This window comes from Strongylocentrotus purpuratus, unplaced genomic scaffold, assembly GCF_000002235.5.
Source record: "Strongylocentrotus purpuratus isolate Spur 01 unplaced genomic scaffold, Spur_5.0 spur5_scaffold_3, whole genome shotgun sequence".
Classification (NCBI taxonomy): domain Eukaryota; kingdom Metazoa; phylum Echinodermata; class Echinoidea; order Camarodonta; family Strongylocentrotidae; genus Strongylocentrotus; species Strongylocentrotus purpuratus.
The window spans coordinates 16,578,585-16,603,424 of record NW_022145609.1 but is presented as its reverse complement, the minus strand read 5'-3'; the positions used below and the strand labels follow the sequence as shown (position 1 = coordinate 16,603,424).

The window sequence follows — 24,840 nt, the reverse complement described above, 5'->3', positions numbered from 1 at the left end:
ATCCATACTGTCCCGTTTCATTCGATACTTCCCTTTTTTACATGCTGCCATTGAAAACAATAAGATAAAGACTCTCAGTAGTCGGTACTTCCAGGGGAGGTAAGGCTGTTCTCCTTGGTACTACCATAAACTATACGTTCCATAAGTTCATGGTACTTTACTGTAGCGAATAATGTTGCACGATATTTGGAAACTGACAGAACTGATATAGGCTGCCATAAGGCTCCATTTAAAATACCAATCGCCTTGCTGGTCCTGCAGTAAACAAACTCATTATTAACATCGGTGCATAATTATCGTTCTTGCAAATCTTATTTCTTGGTTTAAATCAAAGACTATAGGATGATATCAATTTACGTGACCCGGCAGTATAAATGAGTTCACCAGACAGTATGTGGTACGGTATAATGAACATGGGAACGCGCGGGAAACCGACATTTTCGCTTTATTATGGTTTTGCAATCGGTGTAGTCTCAGTTTCCAAACGTGCGATGATTTATAGGGATGAGGGTTGGGGCGGGGTGGCTTGATAAGTTTATCACTTTCATACTTTCGCGTGTGTGCGTGTACTACCATTTAGAACTATTGTTGTTATAATGTAATTATTAATGATAAACGCCCACCACTCTATTAATCATTTGACGAACGCCGCATAATTATGGACTGTCTAAAATTGAAACATTTTCTATAGCTACCATATCATTTTCGATTACAGACCCTTTCACGTACACTAAATCATAACTATTAACTTCATTATGACGTCACAATGGTGGGAGGCGTTACGATTAGTATTATGTGAGTATTAGTATATGTAAGCATATACAGATGAGAACATGGGTGAACTTGCAAGAGGAATCGCATCACATTCTACCCTGAAAACGAAGCCTATTTGAGAAGTGTAACATCTCTCTGGTTAGAGCAGCATGATCATTTACCATCATCATGAGCAGGAGGAGGACAGTGAAAAGGTCAAGGTCAATGTGACAGAGCTAATCTTCACATGAAATGGAGATGAGATGAAAAGAAGCCATCTTCCCCCATGTAGATAAACACGCCGGGCTATGTAATACACGCAGACGTAAACATAAACAGACCCGAAGCCGTATATTGGGCACTGTATAGGAAAACGTAAGCAAATAATATTCGTCATTGTGGGATATTACAGGATGGATGGAGCAATACTTTTTGTGTATTCCATTGATCAAGAATCAATCAAGACTCTTAATCAAGACTATAATCAAGATACTATGAAAAGTTCGGTTCTGTTTCATTCTTATCGGTACTAATGTTGAATAATAATAACCTCGATCTAAACTATAAATAATCAAGAGTATTTGTCCTTGCTATAACTATAATCAACACCGGATGAGTATTCATATTTGTACCATTAGTTTGACCAAAGCTTATTATGCTAAAATGATAAAAAGCAAGAAGCACTCGAAACATGATCTCAAGTTTTCGGAAGTCAGGAAGGCTATACCATGTATGCGGGTCATCGGAGGCTATGAAGAGTGCCACGGGATTGTTCAAGAAGACCAGCAGAAACTCTTTCAACGCACTAAAACCAGAAGAGTGCATTTCCAAAGTGACGTCACAATAGGGCACAATATCAGCTGTTTTGACAATAGAGAGGGGTCAATATTTTGCATTTTGATTGTGTGAAACTACGTTTTGGGATCATTGCTATTATGTTTTCTCCCCTACCCAGGTGGCTCCATTTACCATTGTTATGTTTGATTATTGTCATGCTAAGATACAAAGTGACCTGAATTTTTGTTAATAAAATAATGAAACAAAATGAACCAAATGTGACGTCACAATAGCGAACGATGTTTAGCTGTTTTGTAAATAGGAAGAGGCCAGCAATCATGATCATAACCTTGTTTCTTAAAACTTGTTATTCAAGTTACAATAACTGTTATAAATAATTATAAGCTACTGAAATCGTATGGCAATTTCATTAGATTGGCAGAGAGCAAATTTGTCACAGAAATTAAGCATTATGTTATCGATAACAGGTTTTATTAAAACAGGGCCCAGATTAATGACGTAAAACGTTTTGAGATCATTGCCACATTACTTCCCAAGCCCTTTGATTCCAGTCATAATTATATAGGATAGGTCCATACTAAAGTAACAGCTCTAAGTTTGGTCCATTGGTATAATTGAAACATTCAGCACTGTATTTCAATGATATCTTGATTCCTTTCACCATATCTGATGTTGTATATAGTATGTATCTTATCCTGACTGTTAACGCCTTATAACATCGTTATGCACAAACGCTAAAGTATGAAGTATGAAAATAATATAAACTTTATACTTCCTCATATCTATAGACACTTGACTTTATCATACACCATACGGAGTACTGAGAACTATCCGCCCACGATTCTAACCGCAGAATGAGGAGTGGTGTATATATATATTATTATTATTTCTTTACTATGATAAGCGAGATCTCGTTTGTTGTATGCCGAACTCTTTGAAAGGCATTTATGAATGGGGAAAATCAAGATGCAAAACGGAGCAAATCTATGACTACGACTATTTGCATCAGGCAAACAAAATTATTATTTCACCATCGTTAACGTTTTTACAAGTTTTTTTCTTTACAATTATTTTATTCTTTCACAAAAGCTTTTCACCCACGCGAAACATATTCACGATTCTTTTTTATATGGATAAATCATCGCTGTGCAGATACATTAGTAGTAATTTTGATCTAGTTAAATTTACCAAGACGGGACCGACACTGAGAGAGATGCAGAGAAAGAAAGAAAGGTGACGGGAAAGAGAGAGAGAGAGAGAGAGAGAGAGTTAGACAGTCAGACATTAGAAAAAGCTGAAAACGAGCAAAAACATCATGATCACATACTACAATGAGGATTTAAAATGAGAGATTATTTGTGACAAAATCATTAGCACTCAAGATGCTGATCCTCACTAATCCATCCTCATTTTAAGTAGGGGTTTGTAAGAAAATTACAATTATTAAATCATTCATCTTTAAGCTAAGCGAGAACAAAAAAACAACAACATTTTTCATCTTTTCACAGTACATTCTGCACACTATATTATATTTATTTGGACAGAATAATCATCGTTTTCGTAAATTGGTCCAATAATACCCATTATTAACCAGGATAATAATTTGTATACCCCTGCACAATCTGAATGTTGCTATAATGGGCAAGCTTCGGGCAACGTTTTGGGTGGAAGGAGGACAAAAATTGTTTATATTCCTGTCATGAATACACAGATAGTGTTGTCTTGTTTGCTTGTTTATCTGTTTGTTTGGTTTGAACAAGAAGCGAGCTTCGATCTGATTCTGTAATACCCCTTTCAAACTGGCCCGATTTTCATCGGATGCATCCGGACGCATCCGATGAAACGGCCATATAGTCGGAAATGGATTCACGCCGATTCATTTTTTACCGAGGTCATGTTTTGTGTATGGGAGGGGGGGGGGGAGACAGACTTATCAAGGTCAATACGGTCATCTAAATCATATCGTGACCTCATAAGTAGATCAGGACCTTCAGCAATTATTTGTAAGACTTCTAAAATTATGAACCATGATAATTTTGAGACTATTTAGTTGTGAGGGAAATTGATATTGATCCCCCTCAGACATGAGATGCAGTAATACAGTTCGGTCATCCCTTCCCCGATGTGTACGAGAAGCCCCCGATTCAATTATTCATGGATATCCCTTATTATAGCAAGAAGTTGTAACGGCTGCATAACAAAGTGATGTTAAAGGTAAAGACCAGTATTGGAAACGCCCCAATTTCAAAAAATGAAATGGAAGCTCTCATTACCAATTGTGAAAGAATATGTTTTGACTAATACATGATGATACAAAATTTGCCGGGAAACCGCCTACTAATTCATATATTTGGTAAATTTGTTTCTCTCATGGTCTGTGAGAGATAGGGTAGTCCCATATACATCTTTCTGTGTATAGTGCTTGTAACTTTACGAAGAATGGGCCAAATTTCTTATCATTTTGATGATTCCAGAACCTTGCAGATGCTAGATGCTAGATGATCAACCTTTTCTGATCGATTCCACAACGTTTCTTTCACAATGCAATCGCATGACCATAACTGGTCTTTACCTTTAAAGTGAACTTATACAATTTTCAAAGTGAACAAATAAACAAGAGAAGTATGATGGAAGTTATTACACATTGAATCTAAAATGGGCATTTTTTTAATAGTTTTATTGTCGAATTTGGCTTTGCACATGGGATTTGAGCGTTTTTTTTGGGGGGGGGGGGGGGGGGGGGGGGGGGGGGGGGGGAGGGGGGGGGGGGGAGGGGGGGGGGACTGCACACTATACTGGTTAACAGATTTAAAAAATTTCATAAGATATCAATGATTCTGAAATGAACAGATATCAACTAAATTTGTGCATCAAAACTCTAAAGAGAGAGAGAGAGAGTGTGTGAGTGTGTGTGTGTGTGTGTGTGTGTGTGCATGGGGGGGGGGGGGTCTTAATTATTTATACGCCTTCTTAAGGGGAATGAGGCGGACCCACTTTAGGCTGGATACACCACCCGATAACAAATTTTTCATTCATTTCTATGACCTTGGTATTATCTCTAATTTGCTTTCAAAATCATCCCCTTCGGTGTTGACCTTTGTTCAAATACATTACATTTTCACCTCATAAAACAAGGACTAAAACTATTTTATTTCAGAGTGCAAATCTCTGTGCTTTGGAGCGCCACGCGCTTTGATCGTTTTCACAATTCAACCGTGCATCTATTGTCATATTATTGTTAAATGTTTGCAGGAAATGTACACAAAGAAAATCAAGCTCTGTTAATCATCCTTGTCTATTATTCCACCAAGCACAGCCAGTTAGAACCTTTTACCTAGGAATATCCATCGACTATAATACTGAGAGCAGAAGGCACAAATTTTAATTCTCAAGTTCATCATATGACCTAAAAAAGAGACACACTGCAGTGTTTCTTTGCAAACGCCAGAATTTCATTCTTCCCGATTCAAACTTCAGGCATTTCCACACAGAGATGTCTGGATACATAGCCTTTCGATATTAAAACACTAAAACAGATTGCAGAAGCAAATGAATTAGTAACTCGCAGTCGATCCCGAGTCGATCCCTTTAAATCTGCGCACGTTCTGAATTGGGGGCATGCATACAGAAAATAATTTCACGGGGACCATAAATATACACCCTGATAAAAAGACACAACTTTAGAGGCATTTCGTACAAATGCAAAATAGGCTTTTGTTCTGATGTGTGCATTGCCCATACCAGGTATTGTTATACTTTGCACCGTTTTGCACGTATATAAAACCATACTTATTTTGTCTTGTTCATCAATACTTACATTTTGTACCGACATAGCAAAATGATACATCCAAATTAGCTTCCCAGTCTAGTCCCTTTTCAACAGGTCAGTGACTGTATAAAATAATACATCTTGTAATATATATTACTTTGCTGGTCTAGTCTGATCTTAAAGAACAATTCTAGTGTAGGTAGCAAGAAAGCAAAACAAATTGAATAGCCATGTAATTGGCAGGTGTTTGCAACAATGAAGGTTAATGCATGGTTAATGCGTGGTGCCTGGAAACATTCAATCGTTTATTTCATTCATTCTATTATGTAATCAGAGGTCAACTTTAGGTCAGATATAGGCCATCGACTCGTTCGGCAAAAGAGAACAATAATAATTATTATAGTACCTTGGTCAACGACTTGTGATACAGTTTCTATGTAAGTAAAATAAAAATTAAACAAAAATAAAATTAACAGATAAAAATGTAGGCCTATAACAAATAAATAAAACTGCTACAGACAACAAGCTTCTTCTGTTTAGAAATGTCCTCAAGGTCATGTGTTCCACTGAAAGATTGAATTGTGGATATAATAAAAAGAACGAAATTGTACATTAGGGCATGGACCTACTACGAAGTAGGTCCATGCTTTATAGGGCAAGTCCATTATTTAGTTACTCTGTGAAATACCAAGTACAGCTGTGTAACATGCAAATTAGGAACATAATGTTGCAATTAAATTTTGTGACATCTTGAATCTGAAGTTGTCCTTTATAACATTTTAAATCTAAACATTTCCTTTATAAAATTTTGTCTGATCGCAGCCAAGTTAGTATCATCAGGACGTCGAAATGGTTGCAGCACATATTTAGGTATTGGAAACAATTTAGTTTCATATACGGAACGACACAAACGTAGGAGGGATGGGAGAGGGTGGGGTGCATGGTGTATGGAGAAGGGAAGGGAGGGGTGGGGGTATTCACGGGATGACGGTGGAAGAAGGTGATGACGATGACACCAATGATTAGCACAGTAGAAGATAGAGAGGATCAAGGCAGATGATGGTTGCAGCCCATAAATGTATTGGAAATAATTCAGTTTCATACGCAACGATACAAACGGTAGGAGGGATGGGAGAGGGGATTGTGTACGGAGAAGGGAGGGGAGGGGTGGGGGTATTCACGGGATGACGGTGTAAGAAGGTGATGACGATGACACCAATGATTTGCACAGTAGGAGACAGAGAGGATCAAGGAGGTAGCTACTTGACTTGAGAAGATGAGAAGATGAAATTAGGTGGTATAAAAAGGCAATGGATATGCCCAGCTTGCGGTCTTCAATCTGCAAAGCCTTCATTTTGACTCTCAAGCTCATGGTGTTTAATAGACATGGTGTAATAACTCCTTGGTTTATAGGCTCTTGAGCTTGTCTATGCTGCCAAAATGGTCATGATAACAGCCAACTCTATTACTGGTTTACTGGAAGAAAACTAATATTGATGTCATATAGGCCTATTATTGATATGTTTCATCTGGAAAGCAGGTCCGGAAATGGACTTGAAATGAGCCTATGCCCCGTTGAAATGAAAATGATATAAATAGACACTTACCACCACCACTACCACCACCACCACCAACAACAACACCACCACTAACAACAACAACAACAATAATAAAACAAGAAAACCTGAAACAAAACAAAAAACAAGAACAGCGTCATGATCGCGATTGTCATAATAATAATGATATAAGAAGAACTTAAAATGTAGCTCCACAAATCCTCTTAACTCGAGGTATTTCACATCAATTTACTTATACATCGTGTATACGCCCATGTAATCTGCAAGACTTCCTAATCCTTTCCCTTTCAACATAAGATTATCACATTTCCAGAAGAAGAATAATAATAAAGAAGAATATAGAAGAAGAACAAGAAGCAGGAGGAGGAGGAGAAGAAGAAGAAGAGGTATTGTGGGTCGTTAATAAAACATTAAAATTTTTTTTTTTTAGATAAAGTATAATATAAAGCATGTTTTAACAAAATGGCAATTAAAACATGCACTGATGTAGGAATAATGTACTGTTCTTAATTTTAGATACCAAATGAAAAAATGTAATAAGTGTTTCTATATCAATCTATGATAACTGAATTTAAAGCTAAAGACCAGTTATGGTCATGCAATTGCATAGTGAAAGAAACGTTGTGAAATCGATCAGAAAAGGTTGATCATCTATCTAGCATAATTATGTACTGCAAGGTTCTGGAATCATCAAAATTATAAGAAATTTGGCCAAGTCTTCATAAAGTTAGAAGCACTGTACACAGAAAGATGTATATGGGACTACACACACGTGCGCGACACGTGCATTTGTATCTCTCAACAGTATATAGATATACTAATTTACCAAATATATCAATTAGTAGGCGGTTTCCCGTCAAAATTTTTATCGTTATGTAATAAATAATATTCAAAACATATTCTTTCACATGATCGGTAATAAGAGCTTCCATTTCATTTTTTGAAATTGGGGCGTTTCTAATACCGGTCTTTACCTTTAAATAGGGCAGGTCTTTGAGCACTGTATAGACATGCGATGGAGATAATCATTCATGATACGTGCATGGTGCATTATTTCCAGAACGATAAAGAGGACATGCACTCGAGACATGCAGCGCTAGATACTCGAGAGAAAGAGTTGTGACGTATATGCCTATGACGTCATTCCGTGTATGCCTCGCATACTGTAACAAGATGTCACAATCATGCATCGTCGATGTCTCAAAGAGAAAGAGAGAGAGAGAGAAAGAAAGAAAGAGAGAGAGAAAAAAAGAGAGAGGGATAGAGGTACATGGGTATTAGGCCTAATGGGTATCAGGGCGAGAAACATGACGACTTTTTTTGGTAATCCCATCATGCAGGTGTGAATGTAATAGGTTGGGGCATAACGCCCACATATTATCTGACAACTAAGATAATAATGACAACAACAACAACATCAACAATAACAACAACAACAACAACAACATGAAGATTCATACTTCTAAATGTACTTCTACTGATGATGATAATGATGATGATGACATGTAATTCAAATCACAACTGAAAAATTATTTGTTTTTTTCGTTGTAATTATTGCAATATTCTAGTTTACTTTATCTACAGGAGAATTTCGAATTTCGTTTTTTGTTTTTCTTTCTTATGTTTGTTACATGTATTTTTCTCTAAGCGCCATGAGCACAGGAATGTGGACTTGTGCGTTATTATACATGTATAGCCACTATTATTATAATTATTAAGAAAAGATGATATTGATAATAATGATAACAATAATAATAATAACAACAACAATACTACAACAAGTAGTAATAATAATAATAATAATAGTGGGTTCTTGTATAGCGCTCATGTCAGTCAGATTTGACCCTCCTGGCGCTCCCGATTATTACCCTAGTAATAATAATAATTTTAATGATAACCACCAAAACAACAACAGATAAATATAACAGTTATAAGGATGGTATTTTTCATAAGTTGATCACAGGCATATAAAAAATATCTCAACATAATCTACGAGAAGCAAACGCCGAAGCAAAAGTAAATTGGTAAACTTCAAAGAGCCGAAAAAAATCAGAAAAGGCGAGGGTTGTCTCCTTAAGTAGATAATTCTTTTTAAAAAAAGATGAAGGAATTCAGTAAAAAGTATCTTGTCAATCGCATCACTAAACACAATAGTGCATATAATCACCGAGCATGATGGCCAAGCCTATTATATTAATCACCTGCAAGTCAGGAAGGTAGAAAACGTGCCTGCATAATATAGGCTAACTCAGGGAAATGTGAGTTTATCTCCTTGGCTAAACTGTTATGTATCTCCTCGCATAATGGCGCCTTATTATTTCTCCTTCCAATTCCAGACAGTACATGGTCAAAGTAATCAATAGAAGAAAAAAGTTTGACCAAACTTTGCCCGCATGGGAACATTGGTCAGACCATGGTCAGACCAAGAAGTTACCAGACACCCGTGAAACAGGGATTGCGTGTATTGTCTGTAATGATTATGTAATGGCAATCGCCTTAGCACGCGGTAACGGGGAACCGTTATATTCACGATGTCCTAGCGATATGCAGTGATCCGAGGCCCGATAAAGGAAGGATGTACTTTCTTTGGAGGTGGTGAGTCACATATTTCGCATAGTTTTAGGCTAATAAAAGTGTCATAAATGAGGTTATGAATGCCCCGAGAGGTTAAAGGGCCCGTGCATAAATGGCTAAATCACTACTTAATGTTAATTCATATGTGGCAGGGGCGTCGATCCACGAATTGGGGGATGCATTAGGGGCGAATATGGGAGGGGGCGGCAAACCGGCGTAAAAGCATTCGATTGCAATATTATAGGGCGACTGCCCACGTGACTGTTGTCCCAAGCAGCCGAATAGAAGCTCCCCCCCCCCCGCTAACAAAATATTGTATAAAGATTCCTATCTTAAATTGACAAAAGGGAGCATGCTCAAACTGATCGAATCCTGAAAAATGTAAATCAAAGTTGAACATTTTATTCAAAACGTTTTTATAAACGTTAATCATGATGGAATGTTTCTTTAACAACAAAACAAAACAAAACTAAACAATACAACAACAACAAGACAAAATGGAAAAATACACATTCATTTCATGATAAAGAAACACTGAAAATTATTTAAATTAATATTGATGAACGAAACAATTCAGAAAACCGTACAAGATCGTGGAGACAAGAATTATAAGGAGGTGTTATAAAAAATATAGGGCATTCTTTCTCGAGAACTTACTGTTGAGCCGAAATAAAAGAAGAAAGACGAAAAAAAAAAAAAACATCAGACACCTAACGAGATGTTTCTGAAATACAACCATTTTGACAAACAAAATACTATAATTAAAAGCGAGGAATAATTTTCTTGAAAATAAAATTATGATTATAAAATGTAAATTAGTAGTTTTGGAACTTAATATGACAGACTTAAGAGCTTATCTTCATTAAAAAGCATAGATCTTTAATAAGAACAATCCATATTGTTTTCTGATTTCCTTAAACCAAGTAAATGTTCATCTTATTCTGTGTCAGTTAAAAGCAAAAAGTAAATAGGGGGCAGGTCCTTTTGAAAATCAAAATCAAACTAAGCATTCATGCTTATAAAGTCACGGTATTGAACTTGTAGATCAATTCTAATGTGAAATAAAAATGAAAGTAAGAGATTAATAGATCTGTACAATGTACATTGTCACTTAATCATAAAATAGCGTACTCAATTTTGTGTATATTTACTTAAATTACTTCGTCCAAAACAAACTCTCTATTGCGCGAATTCTTTGGTGTTCATTGATCTGATCGGGAGTCGTAGAAGAAAATAAAGCGCGAAAAAAAAATCGGTATGATCAATAAATGTTCACTTCCTATCGATTTTCTTGTGCATGCTACTGAGTATAAACAGTTCGAGAATGCCATTATTTGTTTTGTAGGATCCATTATGGAAAATCATGGTGCATGCATGCAGGGGCCATGCTCAATGGGGCTATTCCCATGAGAACTTTTTCAGAAGCTTAATGGGGGGGGGGGCGCTCTGAAGCAATATCAATTTGGAAATGTTTTAGATACTGTCGGTGCAATTAAAACACCAGCGCAATATATAATTTTCATCATTTTCTAAACTTTGGAGTGGTTATAATGATCATGTCTACATGAATATGGCACAAACGAGAATGACGAACAACAACAAAACTATACAATGGATTTGTTTCATTTACATTAAAAAAACACAAGACAACAAAGTATCAAACTTCACCTAATCTAATAAATTTTTCTAAGGTAACCAGAATACAGAGATTATGTCGCAGAGAGTCTATTTTTAATAATTTATTAAATAATTGTTTAATTTTTTAAATAAAACTTCCTTTTTATTTTCATTTATTATTATCATTATTGTTATTATTATCATCATCATTATTATGATTGTCATCATAAATTATTATCATTATTATATTTATTTATTATCTTTCTTATTATTATCATATAAAATAAATATATATATTTTTTGTTGTTGGGGGGGGGGGAACTTCAGTCTAACATGTTTCTCCCTCGATCTACTCGGTTACCTTGCTTCTATTTACTGATGCATCACCGTGAGCTACAAAAGTCGTCGCCACCCCCCCCCCCTGCCCTTCCCCAACCACCACCACCACAACCATCACCAATTTTAACAAAATGCCAATGCCAATGCGGTACGGGGGGGGGGGGGGGGGGGGGGGTAAAGGCAGTGTCCTACCCTCCTCAGCAGAATAAGCATCTACTGCATACTTGTATATTTACTTGTTCCCCCGACACCAGGTAAAAATAGCGATAGACAAAAGTAACGTCTAACTTTCAAATTCCTACCAGGACGAGCTAACTAGATTATTTTCTAATATGTTTCATATTTTGTTATGTTATGGCGTAGCCTTCCTCAAGTTTCTCTGACAGTCTCCGATTTGTTTTTCTTTTTTACATTGCACTTAACTAAAAAAAGCTTTCCTCAAGATCGGAATCATTTACATTTTGTTTTACATGTTTATGCATTCACAAAAAATGCTATCAACAATATGTTGTTAGTTAAATGCCCCTCCTCAAAATAATATTAGCAATATACACATTGAGCTAGCCGCTTGTTTACAGTAATCTCTTCCGTAGGCCTAGATGTGTAATTAATAATAGGAGTTAATAATTAATGTTAATTGTTAAGGTTATGATCTTTAATCTCTTTGATCACTCCTATTCGAACAAGTCGCGATTCGACCAACGAAATTTATCGGAAGAAACACATTAGAACGGAAGTGAAGGTAGATCGTTCCAAGGAGTTACTACACCTTGATCGTTCAGATCGTCGTGTTTGTATACAAACCGAAAGCACGTTTCCCGCTTGTTCTCGCCATTACACGTAGATGCCTGGCGTATGTTTATGTTTTGGTCCAAACCATTTTTGACAGGGGTGGTAGACTGAATATTTGATAGGGTTTTATGCAAGTATTCTATATCTAGTTCTATTCTTACAAAAACATGTGTGATTTTTCTTGTTTTAATAAATTCAATGGTGTGGCAGTAATTTTAAGTTCAAAGTAGAAGAAAATCTTCCCTTTGAAAATGAGAATACATGCATACAGTAATTATCTTTCTGAGATAGGCTGATATGACCGCTGTTTAACCTTTGCGAGACTTTCTTAATATGACCTGTCCATTTGTAAATAGGGGTTTTGGAATCGAATTATAGTTTAAACAAAATTCAAGGCTCAATTTTTCAGAGCATTTTTATTAAAAAAATTGTCTAACCAATAATTTAATAGCACTAGATTTCTACTTATTTTCAACAAAGTCATTATTTTATTATAAAGAAGCAGAGCAATATATTATGAACACCCCATCCTCTCATAGAACTGCCATGAATGAAATTCATACATATTCATAAACTATACTACTACACTATTGTGCACATGCGCTCTCGTTGTACCGGTGTTTTCCATGCAAAAAGAAAATACAGAGCTCATCTTTCTTAGCGACGCCTTTGAGTGAAGGTGGAAAAATTATTACACAATTCTATATTGGAAGAACATTCAGGAGTCATCGGTTCAAGAGAAATCATGACTTCGTCACAGACATCAAAAGGGATGGAAGCTGTAAGTAATATTATTGATATGATATATCTTTTCACGATTTAGAAATACCAATTTTTTAAGTTAAAAGATGACAGACGACCATGCCACGTCTGCACAAGCTCAACTGAGCATGCTGTCGGTGTTGTTACTGTTTTTTGTTGTTGTGATGAAAATCCTCTCAGAGAATTATTTGCCCACATTGTATTTACTGATTTGGCATTATCTTAAGACGTATTTTCAGTAGGCAAACTGCCTCTTAGTAACTTCTATTTCAGTTACTTATATTGCTGCATCATACAGCATATGGCGCAAAAATGCAGACCATGCTGGATTCTTTTATGCAACCTAGAAATCGTGCTCTGTGCATTGTTTGTTAGCCGGTTTGCCATGAGGCGGGAGGGGATTCTATGAAGCGTGGCCGCCAAGTATAGCAGCATATCACGCATGCATCGCGCGGGAAAATCGCCCGCACTTTGCCTTGCCTAACAATTTGTTAGCATGTGCTCTTCTCTTTGAATTTTCACGGAGGACAGTTAAAATGTTGTTCTTCTCTATTTCAATGGTCTTTTGTTGATTGTTGTTAATGTATTTAATGTCTGATCTTTGCATTGATTGATTCATTGAAGTTTGAACAAAGTTGTGGCAATGCCAATGCCAGGGAATTTGCTTTTAATTTTATTCAAACTTCAACTTGCTTTTTCATGTTCTGTGTTATTGTGAATGTGATGTTTGGTTATGCCATGGTAATTTCATGAGTTGACAAATTTCCTTTGAAGAACGAGATTGCAATCATTTATTTTGAAATGATGTAACATTTTAGAAATGTCTAGCCCTAAAAGACTTCAAGTGATTTAGATTTGTTTCATGAATGTGATCATTCAAATTAAAGTCTTAATCTTATCTAGTATTCTAGACTCATCTCTAGATCTTTTGTTTTGATTGATCAAACCAGAATCAGATGGGTATGTTGGTCCTGATCTGACTTGATATTCATCATTTTGTCTTGGAAATTGGCATGTAGACTTTTTTTCTAAAATTTGTTTTCCCAAGGAGGTCATGTAGAAGGCACTCCTGTGCCACAGCTCGGTCAGAAGGATCAAATTCCCTTCTCCCTTTCAAATCCATCCCCAGCCCTGCCAAGATTTATGGGAGAGGGGATGAATGAAAACTGAGTTAGCCTATGACCGGTTACTGTAGAATAGACAGTCTACTACGTTTGCAAAAGTGAAAATGTCTCCTTTCTGCTCCATTTGTATAGAGTCTAGTAGGTCTCCGACTTTTAGAACAGAATTGTTTTAATTTTACTCCCGATTGTTGTATGAATGCATCCACTTCATCTTCCTGTGCATGGTAGAAATAAAAGTAGCCTAGTCTAGAATTGGTTGATCTTTCTTGGAGTTTGTTTTCAAGCTTACAATGACACAAATTACATCACCAAAGGAAACAACATGTTTCTTTAAATAAAGGTATCTCTTATGCACCTAATGTACAAAACTAAAGAACAAAGGGAGGAATTGTAAATTTTTCAAAGGAAGGGATTGTTTGAATGATTTGATGCAAGTATATGAAAGAAAAAGCTAACCGAAAGCCCGATGTGGAGCCTGTATTGTGAAGACTAGTTGGATAGTAGTGCGTGCGGTACCGATTGACCATAAATGGAAGCGAGAGCCCATCCCATTCATATTGGCCAAGTACTGAACATGTTAATGAGCCAGACATATGAAGTATACTGCATGCCAGGCTCCCGGTAAATGGGCTGGGCCTAGCTAGGCTTGTCTGCAATGTTTAGAAAATGATTGTGATTGCGTGCACTGCATGCTTGTGGTAACTTTTGCTACAGTACTATTTCTCTGCTACCCCCTTTTTTTCCTTCTAAACCTTGGGTTTGCTTCATGTTCTACCCTGGCAAAAGGAAAGTTGGTTGGGTTTATTGAAAATCTTTTGATTCTTTTCCATGATCATAACAAAGGAACTTACATGTAAAACATAGCATCCAATACAAACTCTGTTAGAACTTAAAAGCCTAGAATTTAGTTGATCATATTACCGGTATTCAAATATCCAGCTTATAGGAAACTCCCTATGATTTAAGCAGAAATAGAGAGCTGAGAAAAGGTATTCAATGCAATGTTTTCTTCTAATTAAAACAAATAATGTAATTTCATTCACAGTCTGTCTGGCTCATTTCTGCTATCTTTCTCTGATCTGTTTGCTAGCTTGTGATCTCCAAAGAGCTAATTAGTATATAACTGTTTGCCTGCCCAGAGATAATGAGAGATAATGAGATCTAGAGGTGTTAGTAGACTGATTAATGACACCTAAACATCAGTAGTTCAACTTTGAGGAGATTAAGTCTGTCTCTTTGTGTGTGTTAATCTTCTTTCCCCATTCTCATTCTGATCCTGTGCTTACAGTTTAATAGGTAGGGCCATCACATGGATTTTTAATAAAATGGAATACTCAACATCAAGAGCATGCTGACAGTGGAGTTATGCCTCCCTCTCAGTTGAGAGTGTTTTTGTCATATTTTTCTATAAATCATAACGATATGGTATGTTGTGAAAATGTTTAGCCCTTTTGGAAATATGCACTACAGTAGGCTATGCTGTTTGAGAAATGGGTGGAAATGTAGCTTGCTACCTCAATTTTGCCACAATATTTGGAAGGGGTAAACAAATGAAATCTTTGAAATTTAATATTTCCTTGTCAAAAGGCATGAATGATGTATTGATTCTGATGTAAAATGAAAGTGATGCAAACTTGCAGAGGATACAATGTCCTTATAGGGGATGCCATTCTATTACATTGTGGGAACTTTAACATGGCACACGGTGGCACAAATTTCGGAACCATTCTTGCTGAGAGGGCGAATCTTTATCAGTTCTGCAGAATAATTACCTCCCAATTTAAGCATAGATTAACCCCGCATGGACACCCAACGCAACAAAAGGGGAGAGAAAGAAAGTTCAGCGTATTGATTTTGTGACGCAGATGAAAAAGGAGTCCAAATGTATAGGCTTTGTGTGGAGCCCTGTTTTGAAGCTCCGAGATGCATTCCTTTCTTAGTTCTGCCTAACAAGCCTCCTTTGTTTGATAATCCTGGGGTTCTTATTCCTTGTGTCTCTTATGCAACTTATGCTATCTTCAAACATAAAGTATGGGACGTTCAACCTTTAAAAAAGATGCCTCTATTGATACTTCAGCCACCCCCCCCCCCCTCCAGTTCCCTCCAACTTTCTCTTTTGGAGGGGGATCAGTAGTTCCTTTATATTGTATCGTGAAATAAGTGATGTGAATATCAGCAAGTTCTATTTTTGTATCTCCTACATCAAGAGAAAGGAATAGATTTATCTTGTGTGGGTAAAATATCAATACATATCAGCAATTTGTAACGCAACCAATTCTGACTTCCTACAAGTACTGCACAAGGATGTGCTGGTATTAAATGAAGGGGAACAGATTGTGTGCAGTTTTGATAACATATTTCTTGGAAACCACGAGGCAGCATTTCCTGGTTTATTACAGGGTAGTACTAGAAAGAAGAGGAAAGGAGATTAGTCTTGATCTACCAGTCTCCACTATCAGGGTGACAGATTAGACAGTAAATGAGAATAAATCTTTCTAGACATCATATTTGGGGGGATCTTTTCCCTGTACTAAAAGGTTCTTGTTCACATGTGTCTTCCTCTTTAGGGGGAAAAGGAACTATTTTAGAAGTAGGTACTTGTGAAAAGGCTCTTAACAAAAAAAAAAATCAATGTCTGGGGCTCCCTCGTTTTTTTCTTCTTTCTGTTTCACAATTGTCCTCTTTGATATACAAAATACCACAAAACAATTCAGATCTCCCTTTATCTATGGAAATGGATCTTTAAAATAATTATTTGCTGTCTAGTAGTAGTAGTCATTCTAAATCCATTGGCCATTGAAGTTAACCAGCCTTGGTTTTCTTCCTTCCTATGACTAACTAGACGTTCTCCAGGTACCCCCCTCCCTCCCCCCTCTTGCTTTTATGGAAACCGCAAGCTAATTTTGCTGGATTTACCGACGGATCTTTGACAGACCGATGGTGTCATTTCCCCTGCACCTGCCAAGAGTGTAGGCAATGCGGCAACTAAGAATGTAATTAATTGCTGGCTTATACACCCTTGGCTTACCAAAATTAGCATAGGTCTAAAAAAATAAATCTGTTTGTTTACATCCCGTCCGTTTTCTCTTTTTCTTCAATAAAGATACAAAAAAGGATTCGGGGAAGGTTTTATAATGCACCATCATTGAATGTTGAATATAGATGAGAAATGTATGTTGTTAGCATGGAAGTAGATTTGATGAAATTAAGTATTATATGAATATTCTAATATCAGGGTTTTTACCCTAAAAGTTTGTTACATTTGAACAAGGGTGTTTACCAATTCATGGCGCTTTAATGTGCACGTAACATGCTACGACCAAACGAGACGTCTGTTATTATTTTTTACCACCCAAGGCCATCTCAGCGCTCATCATTGCCACATCCCCACATCCCGGCGAGAATCATGCATTTTTCATTAGCAGTGCGCAGTCGTCACTCTGAGGATGTAAACAAATGTCTTTGACGCAGGTTGAAATAGAGTGCGTTGGGGGATGGGGATGCCTGTGTTACATGCATCTGTACGTTATGTCTTTGGAAGATTATTGATTGTAAGGGAATGCGTGTGTATCGATGGACTGCATATGGCGGGCAACTGGGTTTGTTTTGTTTCGTATTCCTGCACTATTGATTGCTTTAAAAGCAAGCTACTTTCTACAGCACATGAAGATAAACAGTATAGTAGACTTGGCAGGGTGCCCTTTTGCTTCTCTCTTTTGTTCATGTTCAGGCGAGCGTCATAACCAGACACTTGTTTTTATTTCGGCAGCCAATCAGCTTGCAGGATATCGTCACACCTCCCATTGAGCTTGAACCTCAATCTACAAAAAACTCGTCCGTCATCAGTGGATGAACATTAATGCCGAAATATGAAACCGAGTCACAAGTCTTTTAGTTAAAGATAGAACCCTTTTCCGCTTACGGCTTTACTCCCTCCTCCACATTCTATATTTTAGTGCATGGAGGACAAACCATTGCCGTTGAGCAGTCCTTGCAGTGTGCCTTTTTCAGAATACCCGGCATTGCCGATCAGAAATCGAGACGTGAAGCTCTGACTGCACGAGCGATTGTTCATTCCTGCTTTTGTTGCTTTGTGAAACATTTGTGAAACAAGAAGATTTGATTATTTTGTCTTGGAGATTTGAAAAGTTGAGATCGCAGATAGAGAGATGCTAAAGCTTAATCTCAGATCAGAGAAGGTAGGATTAATTAACTGATTTCATTTGATTTGCCTGTAATTGATGTTCATCATTTATTGAATACTTCATTTTCAGTCTAGAACCTTTTATTTTCTTTCTACATGTGAGCTATTTCATAGTGGAACGTGTCCCGTATGACACATGCCATTTATTTATTCATTTCAGAATGAAAATCTCTTTATGCCCATTTACCAACCATTTTTCTTTTCTTTCTGGTATATTACTAAACATATATCAAGAGATTTTTTCAATTCTGGATGAAATTTATGGGAAAACTGTCACATGTCTAATAGGACACATTGTACAGACCCCCTCCCATGTTTGTAAACAATAGGATGAGGGGGGGGGGGGGAAGATTCACTTCACAGCATCTAGTCACATGCTAGGTCTGTTTTTATTGTTGCTTGAGCAACTCTCATCTACCCATACCTCAATTTAGGAGCACAAAAGAAGCTATCGTTTGTTGCTTTAGAGTAGAGTTGAGATGCTAGCGGTTTGGCAGTGAGCCAAATTCGTTATGCGGTATAGGCGCCTTTTTATTTGGTTCAAGCAATACAACATCCACACTTCTTCACACTGTATGTAGGCATGTCCCCTTTTTAAATCCTTTCTTTGAATGCAAAAGTGAAACCAAAATTTAAGGAATTCCAGTGCTATTGTAACAAAAACCTGTGGTTATTTCCAATTTACATTGAAATGCATGGTCTGAAAAGGAAAGCAAACCACCTCAGAATCTTTGTTGTCAAACAGAGGAGAGATCTTGTCCTCCCCTTCAGTGTAAAGAGACTAAAATAGTAGACTACTATGCTTGTAATTTGGCGCATTTTCCCCTAAATACACAAACCCCCATAGCACTAGGGTTTGTTGTGTGTGTGTGTCTGTGTTTTGAGTAGTAAGCATAGTGTAGTGTGCCAAATATGGAAGTTTATGTGGTGTGAATGGAATGAAAAGGGTGTGGTAGGAATAAATCCTCAAATTCCCCAATATGTTGTGAAAAAGGAGGTGGCAGAAACACAGGCAAATGGGGAAGGATTGCTCAAAATGCAGAGTTATTTACTTCTGCAAAATATACATACAGATCTTGGTTAATCATGTTTTGAGTTGACCAAGTAGTAACGAGCTTACATCTGTTATGTGCTACATGTTGATTGTGTATGATAAACGAAAGTCCATGACGAATTTACTTTTCCACAATTCCTCAACGGATAAAAAATGGACACGTCGGTCTATGTTTTCCTTTTTTAAAGTCATATTTCATGCAGAAGTAATAGGGATGTTCAATTATTCATATGTACACAGTAACACACAGGCGGTCGGGCCATGCTCGATGCAAATTTCCTCTCTTGATTTGCATATGAGTCAGCCTGAGTCTCGTCTCGTCTCCTAAGGGGGAGGAGGCAGATAGCTGGTGTATTATCAAACGGATTGATGGTGATCAAATTAGAGAGAAGGAGAGAAGGGGGAAGGAGACGAATCAGGGATGCGGGGGAAGTAACATGAAGGGAAGAGATTGATAAATAAAGACTGGAAAATCCAGAAGACAGGGGGTTTGGGGTTAGGAATTATTGATGCAGGAGAAAATGTAATGGAGCAAAGAGGGGGAGGGAGGGAGGATGTAGATTATAGTAAATGGAGGGGGGGGGGGGGGGGGTAAGGGCAGATGCTAGGAGGACACAGAATCTTGCAGCAAGAGGATGTTGAGTCTAGTATTTTTCCAGGGCGGGTTCAGGAGGAGGGCACCCGCTAGAGAGGTTTAATCCACTGGGATTTACGGCGACATAATACATGGCGGAGATGGCATACAGGTCTTTTTTTCAGTGAATGAAGGAAGCTTCCAATTGTAGGGCTGGATGCTGTGTTGACAGTCGTGACTGGGCTAAAAAATTATTACTACGACAAGAGTAGTACGAGGTTGTAATGTTTACACACTTTTTCCTCGCAAAATCCCCACCCTCTTTCTGGTTGATTCTATCGTTTGCCCACTCGGTCACAGGTACTTGATAGAGGCCTGGCAAAAGATAACGAAACACGAAAGACGTCCTTCATATTAGTCCAGTGGATTGTTGGGTAAATTTGCGGACCAAAGTAAAGTTTAACAACCAATGGTAGATCGGCCCATGAATGGGTAATTCCTTGAATCTTAAAGTATATTGACATTTTTGGGGTCACAATGAACTTGACTTTTAAGTGGAAGAAAGGAATAATTGCACCAAGACTTTTTCCAGAATGAAATTCTTTTGTCATTCAGTTATAAAAGTTAGACTTTCATTTGTCTACAAAATGAGCATGACTTTTTGAGGCGATGGAAAGATGGCCCATCAATTAGCTTCTGGTTTAAAAATGTATACCTCCCAAAACAAGAATCTGATCCAATTAATAAATGTATTAATGTTGCATGTGAAATGACAGTTGCTGTAGGCATCAATTTAGGGTTAAACTTCATGCAAGGAAGGAATATGACATGTGGAACCTGTATATAACAGGTGACAACAAACATGGAAGGAATGTACTCTCTCTTGTCAGGTTTAGGACACAAACTAGATTCTTTTGAGGTGAACCTGTCAAAAGTAATATTTCTTCCTTTCATAATAGGGTCACATTCAGGCAATTGACGAGGTTAGAATTTTGAGCCGCAACCTGTTAAGAATATATCATCCTGGGGACAGGAAATTCTTCCCGGCCTGATCCCGATGCAGAAAAGTAGCACATGCTTCTCCGAGGCCCCGAGCTATTCACATAGGATGTACAAATTAAACCGAAGAACCCGATTGGTTAACTTGAACTCTACCCAGGGTAGATGACTTTTTAAAAGTTAAGATTGGCTCGGCAGTCTGTGAATGATCCGACAAGTAGGTGTGGAAGCACTTGCAAGAACTGCTGCACTTTTACGCCGGACTCGATCAAGTTTCAGAGGATACCATTTTGTAATACTTTCTTCTGACAGGCACTTTCAGACTCCCTTGTTTTAGGGGCAGAAAGAGAACTGTTTACCTTGATTTCCAGTGGCAATTTGTAATTTGGATTTAATATTTTGTGACTATGTGGACACACTTGAAACAGGAGGATGAGATAGAGCTAGAGCCTGTAGGGGTACAGGAGGTACAAGATGTAGAAGAGGTAGAAGAAGAGGTATGAATTGATTGATTGATATCATATCTGCTATTATAACTTTTCCCTTCTCAATATTGACTTCATGCTCGTACTGTTTAACCAGACACTGTTCCGTGCATGAAACTTTCAAAATTTGCAAGTGGCTATGATTCTGAAGTTTCCTGCTACGAAAACGATTGTCCATAAACAATTCCAGAAGTTTGTAGTTGTATGGTAGCCTGAAATCTGAGCTTTTGAAAACGGGGAATTACGTAATGATTGATCCTTCAAATTGCGTGAAGGGAAATTGCTGAATAACCTTTTGTATCTGATAGGTTGATGGAAAGGTTAATCTGAAATTAATTCACATCATTATATATGGTCTTTTATATGTCTTACGGTTCGGTTTCATGCAATTCTAAGAACCCTTTTCCTTTATTATTCTAAAGTAAGGCAAGGCAGGTTATGTAACGGGAAATATGTGGGTAAGCTGGGTATTAAACTGTGGCAGAAACTCTATGAAATTCAGTGAGCGTTTTGCAGTGTGCCCAGACCAAAGTGACTCGAGCTCGTTTGATCCATATTATGTAAACAGAAATGTTGTATTTTTCCATAACAGAGATTGGGGAGGGGCTTCTGGTTGTCAATCAAAAGAAAGAAAAACCATTACTCTCTGATTGAAATAAGTCTAGACACATTAAAATCTTTATAATCTCAATAGATACTCCAAAATCTCGACCAGATACTAAGAGAGTTTAAAGCGAGGGGTTGATTAAACAAGAAATGAACTTGGGGATGTGCTGAATATTGCAGCTTTTGTGGTTTGTGTCTATGTTTATGTGAGTGATTTTGATTATGTAATGTTTAGTACACAAACAGTCACAAGCATGCTGGAGTTACTCATAAGCTTAAGAAGGTCTGGATTAAAAAACCCCCTCAGACCTGGATTATGACTCGTTAATCTTATTAATCCGTGTCTGCATATAGCTGCCTCATTAACAACCATAACATGTCTGGCGATACGAGGGCTCTATGTCCTTGAGGGAATGCGACCAACTGTTCCTATTCTAATTAAAGGTTAATACCGAAGCACTGAACTAAATTGCAATGTGATGAGGTTCGGCGCATTCTTACTGATCATATTCACCTTGTTAACAATCGGCGCTGATGCTGAAAGCTTTTATTTGCAATTGTTTCAATTGCATGGTTAGTCAATCAAGTTAATGTAGGCTGAAATGATACTTGATTGTTCTATTAACTCTCATCATAGCGATATTTTAATGATCAATTAATGATTGAAATTTGTTTTCAATGTCAGGATGAATTTGCCTGAAGGTCATGCATTAATTATCTCACATTGGTTAAATTCTAATCACTGGCATGCATACACATGAATGCTTTTCTCCTAGAATAATTGTTATGAACGATCTTCATTGTATACTGTGTTCATACATGTACATTGATAGTTTCTTATTGAGCTGTGAAACCGTGAAGGCCACCTGTTTTAAAACGTAATGAACTTGTTTTCATCACAACAGTGATGGTTCCAGCTGTTACAGGACCACAAGGGTCACTTCAAACAATTTTAATGTTTTTGTTTTGATCGCCTGATGGGCAGGCTGTACTTTGATGCGATGAATGTTCTTTCGTGACGGTATTTAATTTTGTACAGCTTCTTGCCAATAGATTCCTCATTCTGTTTGTAAAACAACGCCTAGAGCCGCTTGCTATTTGTCTCTTGTCTTTGCGTCATCCATCTGATGTCCCAAATAGCTTTCTCTATCTGACTATGACTGGAGGCTCCATAAGATGATCTGCTACAGATTAAAGATGAAGCCTTTTGGAGGCCTAAAATGTACAACCTTGCATAAAATTAGAATCTATAATCTAATGTACTTCAAAGTAAATGACAGTTTCACATATGATTCATGTTTTATTTTGAGTCAAGTGATGAGTTGATCACACAATTAAGCTCTTAACAAATAATAGCTCATTTCCTCATTTGGTACTTTGCTTTGCTGGCTTTCCAATTTTGGAACACTTTCAGAAGTTTATAACAAAGCCATCATTTAGTTAATTTGCATCGTTATGCTAACAATAGCAAGGGATTGTTCCCATGCTTGAGATACTATAACCTGTAGAATTCTTTAATGTATGACAAGTTTAATGACCCTTTTTTGTTGATTATAAGTATGTTAACTTGATATGGGGAAACTACACTTCACTATTATGGACCTGTTGTCTCTAATTCATGAGGGGAATATTTGCAGGTTTCCCCGAAAGTTCCTTTTCCTTGGACTGCAATCTATACGCATTAAAAAACTGTAGGTTGTGAGAAACTGAAACATATAACGCTCTTTCATCTCATAACAAGGAAATTGAAGACGGAGAAACACGATGTTATCTTCAACATTTGTCATGAGATATACTCGTCACTTACATCCTTATGCATGGTCTTACCATTAAACATTCTTTGTTTTTATTTTTATCTCTACAGGGTGAGGTTACTCTGCCTCTGAACGGAGTGTTATCTAATGGGAACGCCCCCTCGGATGATGTAAGTATACATGTAGACAAAGTACCTTCCTTTCACACTAACATGAAACCCTTCAAGTTGACAAGTGATTACTTTTTTTTTAAGGAGGATAAGGAAGTAAGGAGAAGGATCTTACATTGCAATTGATATTTGTAAGGATGCTTCAAGTTATTTCAAGATATTGTTTATAATGGGAACTTTTATCAACAAATACCTCTTCCTCGTTTACGAGTGCCAAAACAAAAACAACATACAGTCAAACCTGTCTACAGCGACCGCCCAAGGGAAACACAAAAAGTGGCCTTTGTAGACAGGTTCCTTTAGTACATGTTTCAATGAGAAACCATTTTCAAGGGAAACAAAAAATGTGCTTGTTGTAGACAGGTGGTCACTAAAGCAGGTTTGACTGCATAATGATGAGAGTATAAACTGAATCTTATTTTGGAAACAGATTCTAGATTCACATGGATGATTGTTGTGTGATCATTGTTATGTGATATGTTTATAATTAAATGAAAATCTCTTTTGTCTTCCTTCCAGACCTCCAATCTCGGGAATATTTCGAAGACCTCCAAGAGTTCCAAGAAGGAAGATGAGAATGTGGAGCGTGGTAACTGGTCCAACCATCTGGACTTCATCCTCTCCTGCGTGTCCTACGCCGTGGGCCTGGGCAACGTCTGGAGGTTCCCCTACCTCTGCTATTCCAATGGAGGGGGTAAGAAACTTTGTCTCTTTCTTCCTTGTTAGTTCGAGGGGCAAGTCCAAGCTACTTGTCCCATACCAATAATGATGACGAATTCAAAGAATTTCATTGACCAAAAAAAAACACCATGCAAAAATATTGAAATGAAAGAAAAGACAAAACATATTACATCAGAAAACAGTTTCAGATTAATAATTACCATACTGT

At 37.3% G+C, this 24,840-nt stretch overlaps 1 protein-coding gene across 2 annotated transcripts in view; it reads left to right on the top strand.

Annotated features, from left to right (window-relative positions):
* The first annotated feature begins 12,856 nt into the window (after nucleotides 1-12,856).
* LOC577731 (sodium- and chloride-dependent glycine transporter 1) overlaps nucleotides 12,857-24,840 on the top strand; it is a 29,325-nt gene continuing 17,341 nt past the window's right edge. The window contains exons 1-3 of one of the 2 annotated variants that reach the window (XM_003729194.3): nucleotides 12,857-13,000; nucleotides 23,892-23,951; nucleotides 24,471-24,645. In XM_003729194.3, coding sequence (XP_003729242.1) covers nucleotides 12,965-13,000; nucleotides 23,892-23,951; nucleotides 24,471-24,645 — 271 coding nt within the window. In that variant the 5' untranslated portion in view covers nucleotides 12,857-12,964. Of the gene's footprint in view, nucleotides 13,001-17,800; nucleotides 18,305-23,891; nucleotides 23,952-24,470; nucleotides 24,646-24,840 lie in introns of those variants that run through there. The other variant, XM_777943.5, reaches the window with a different exon arrangement.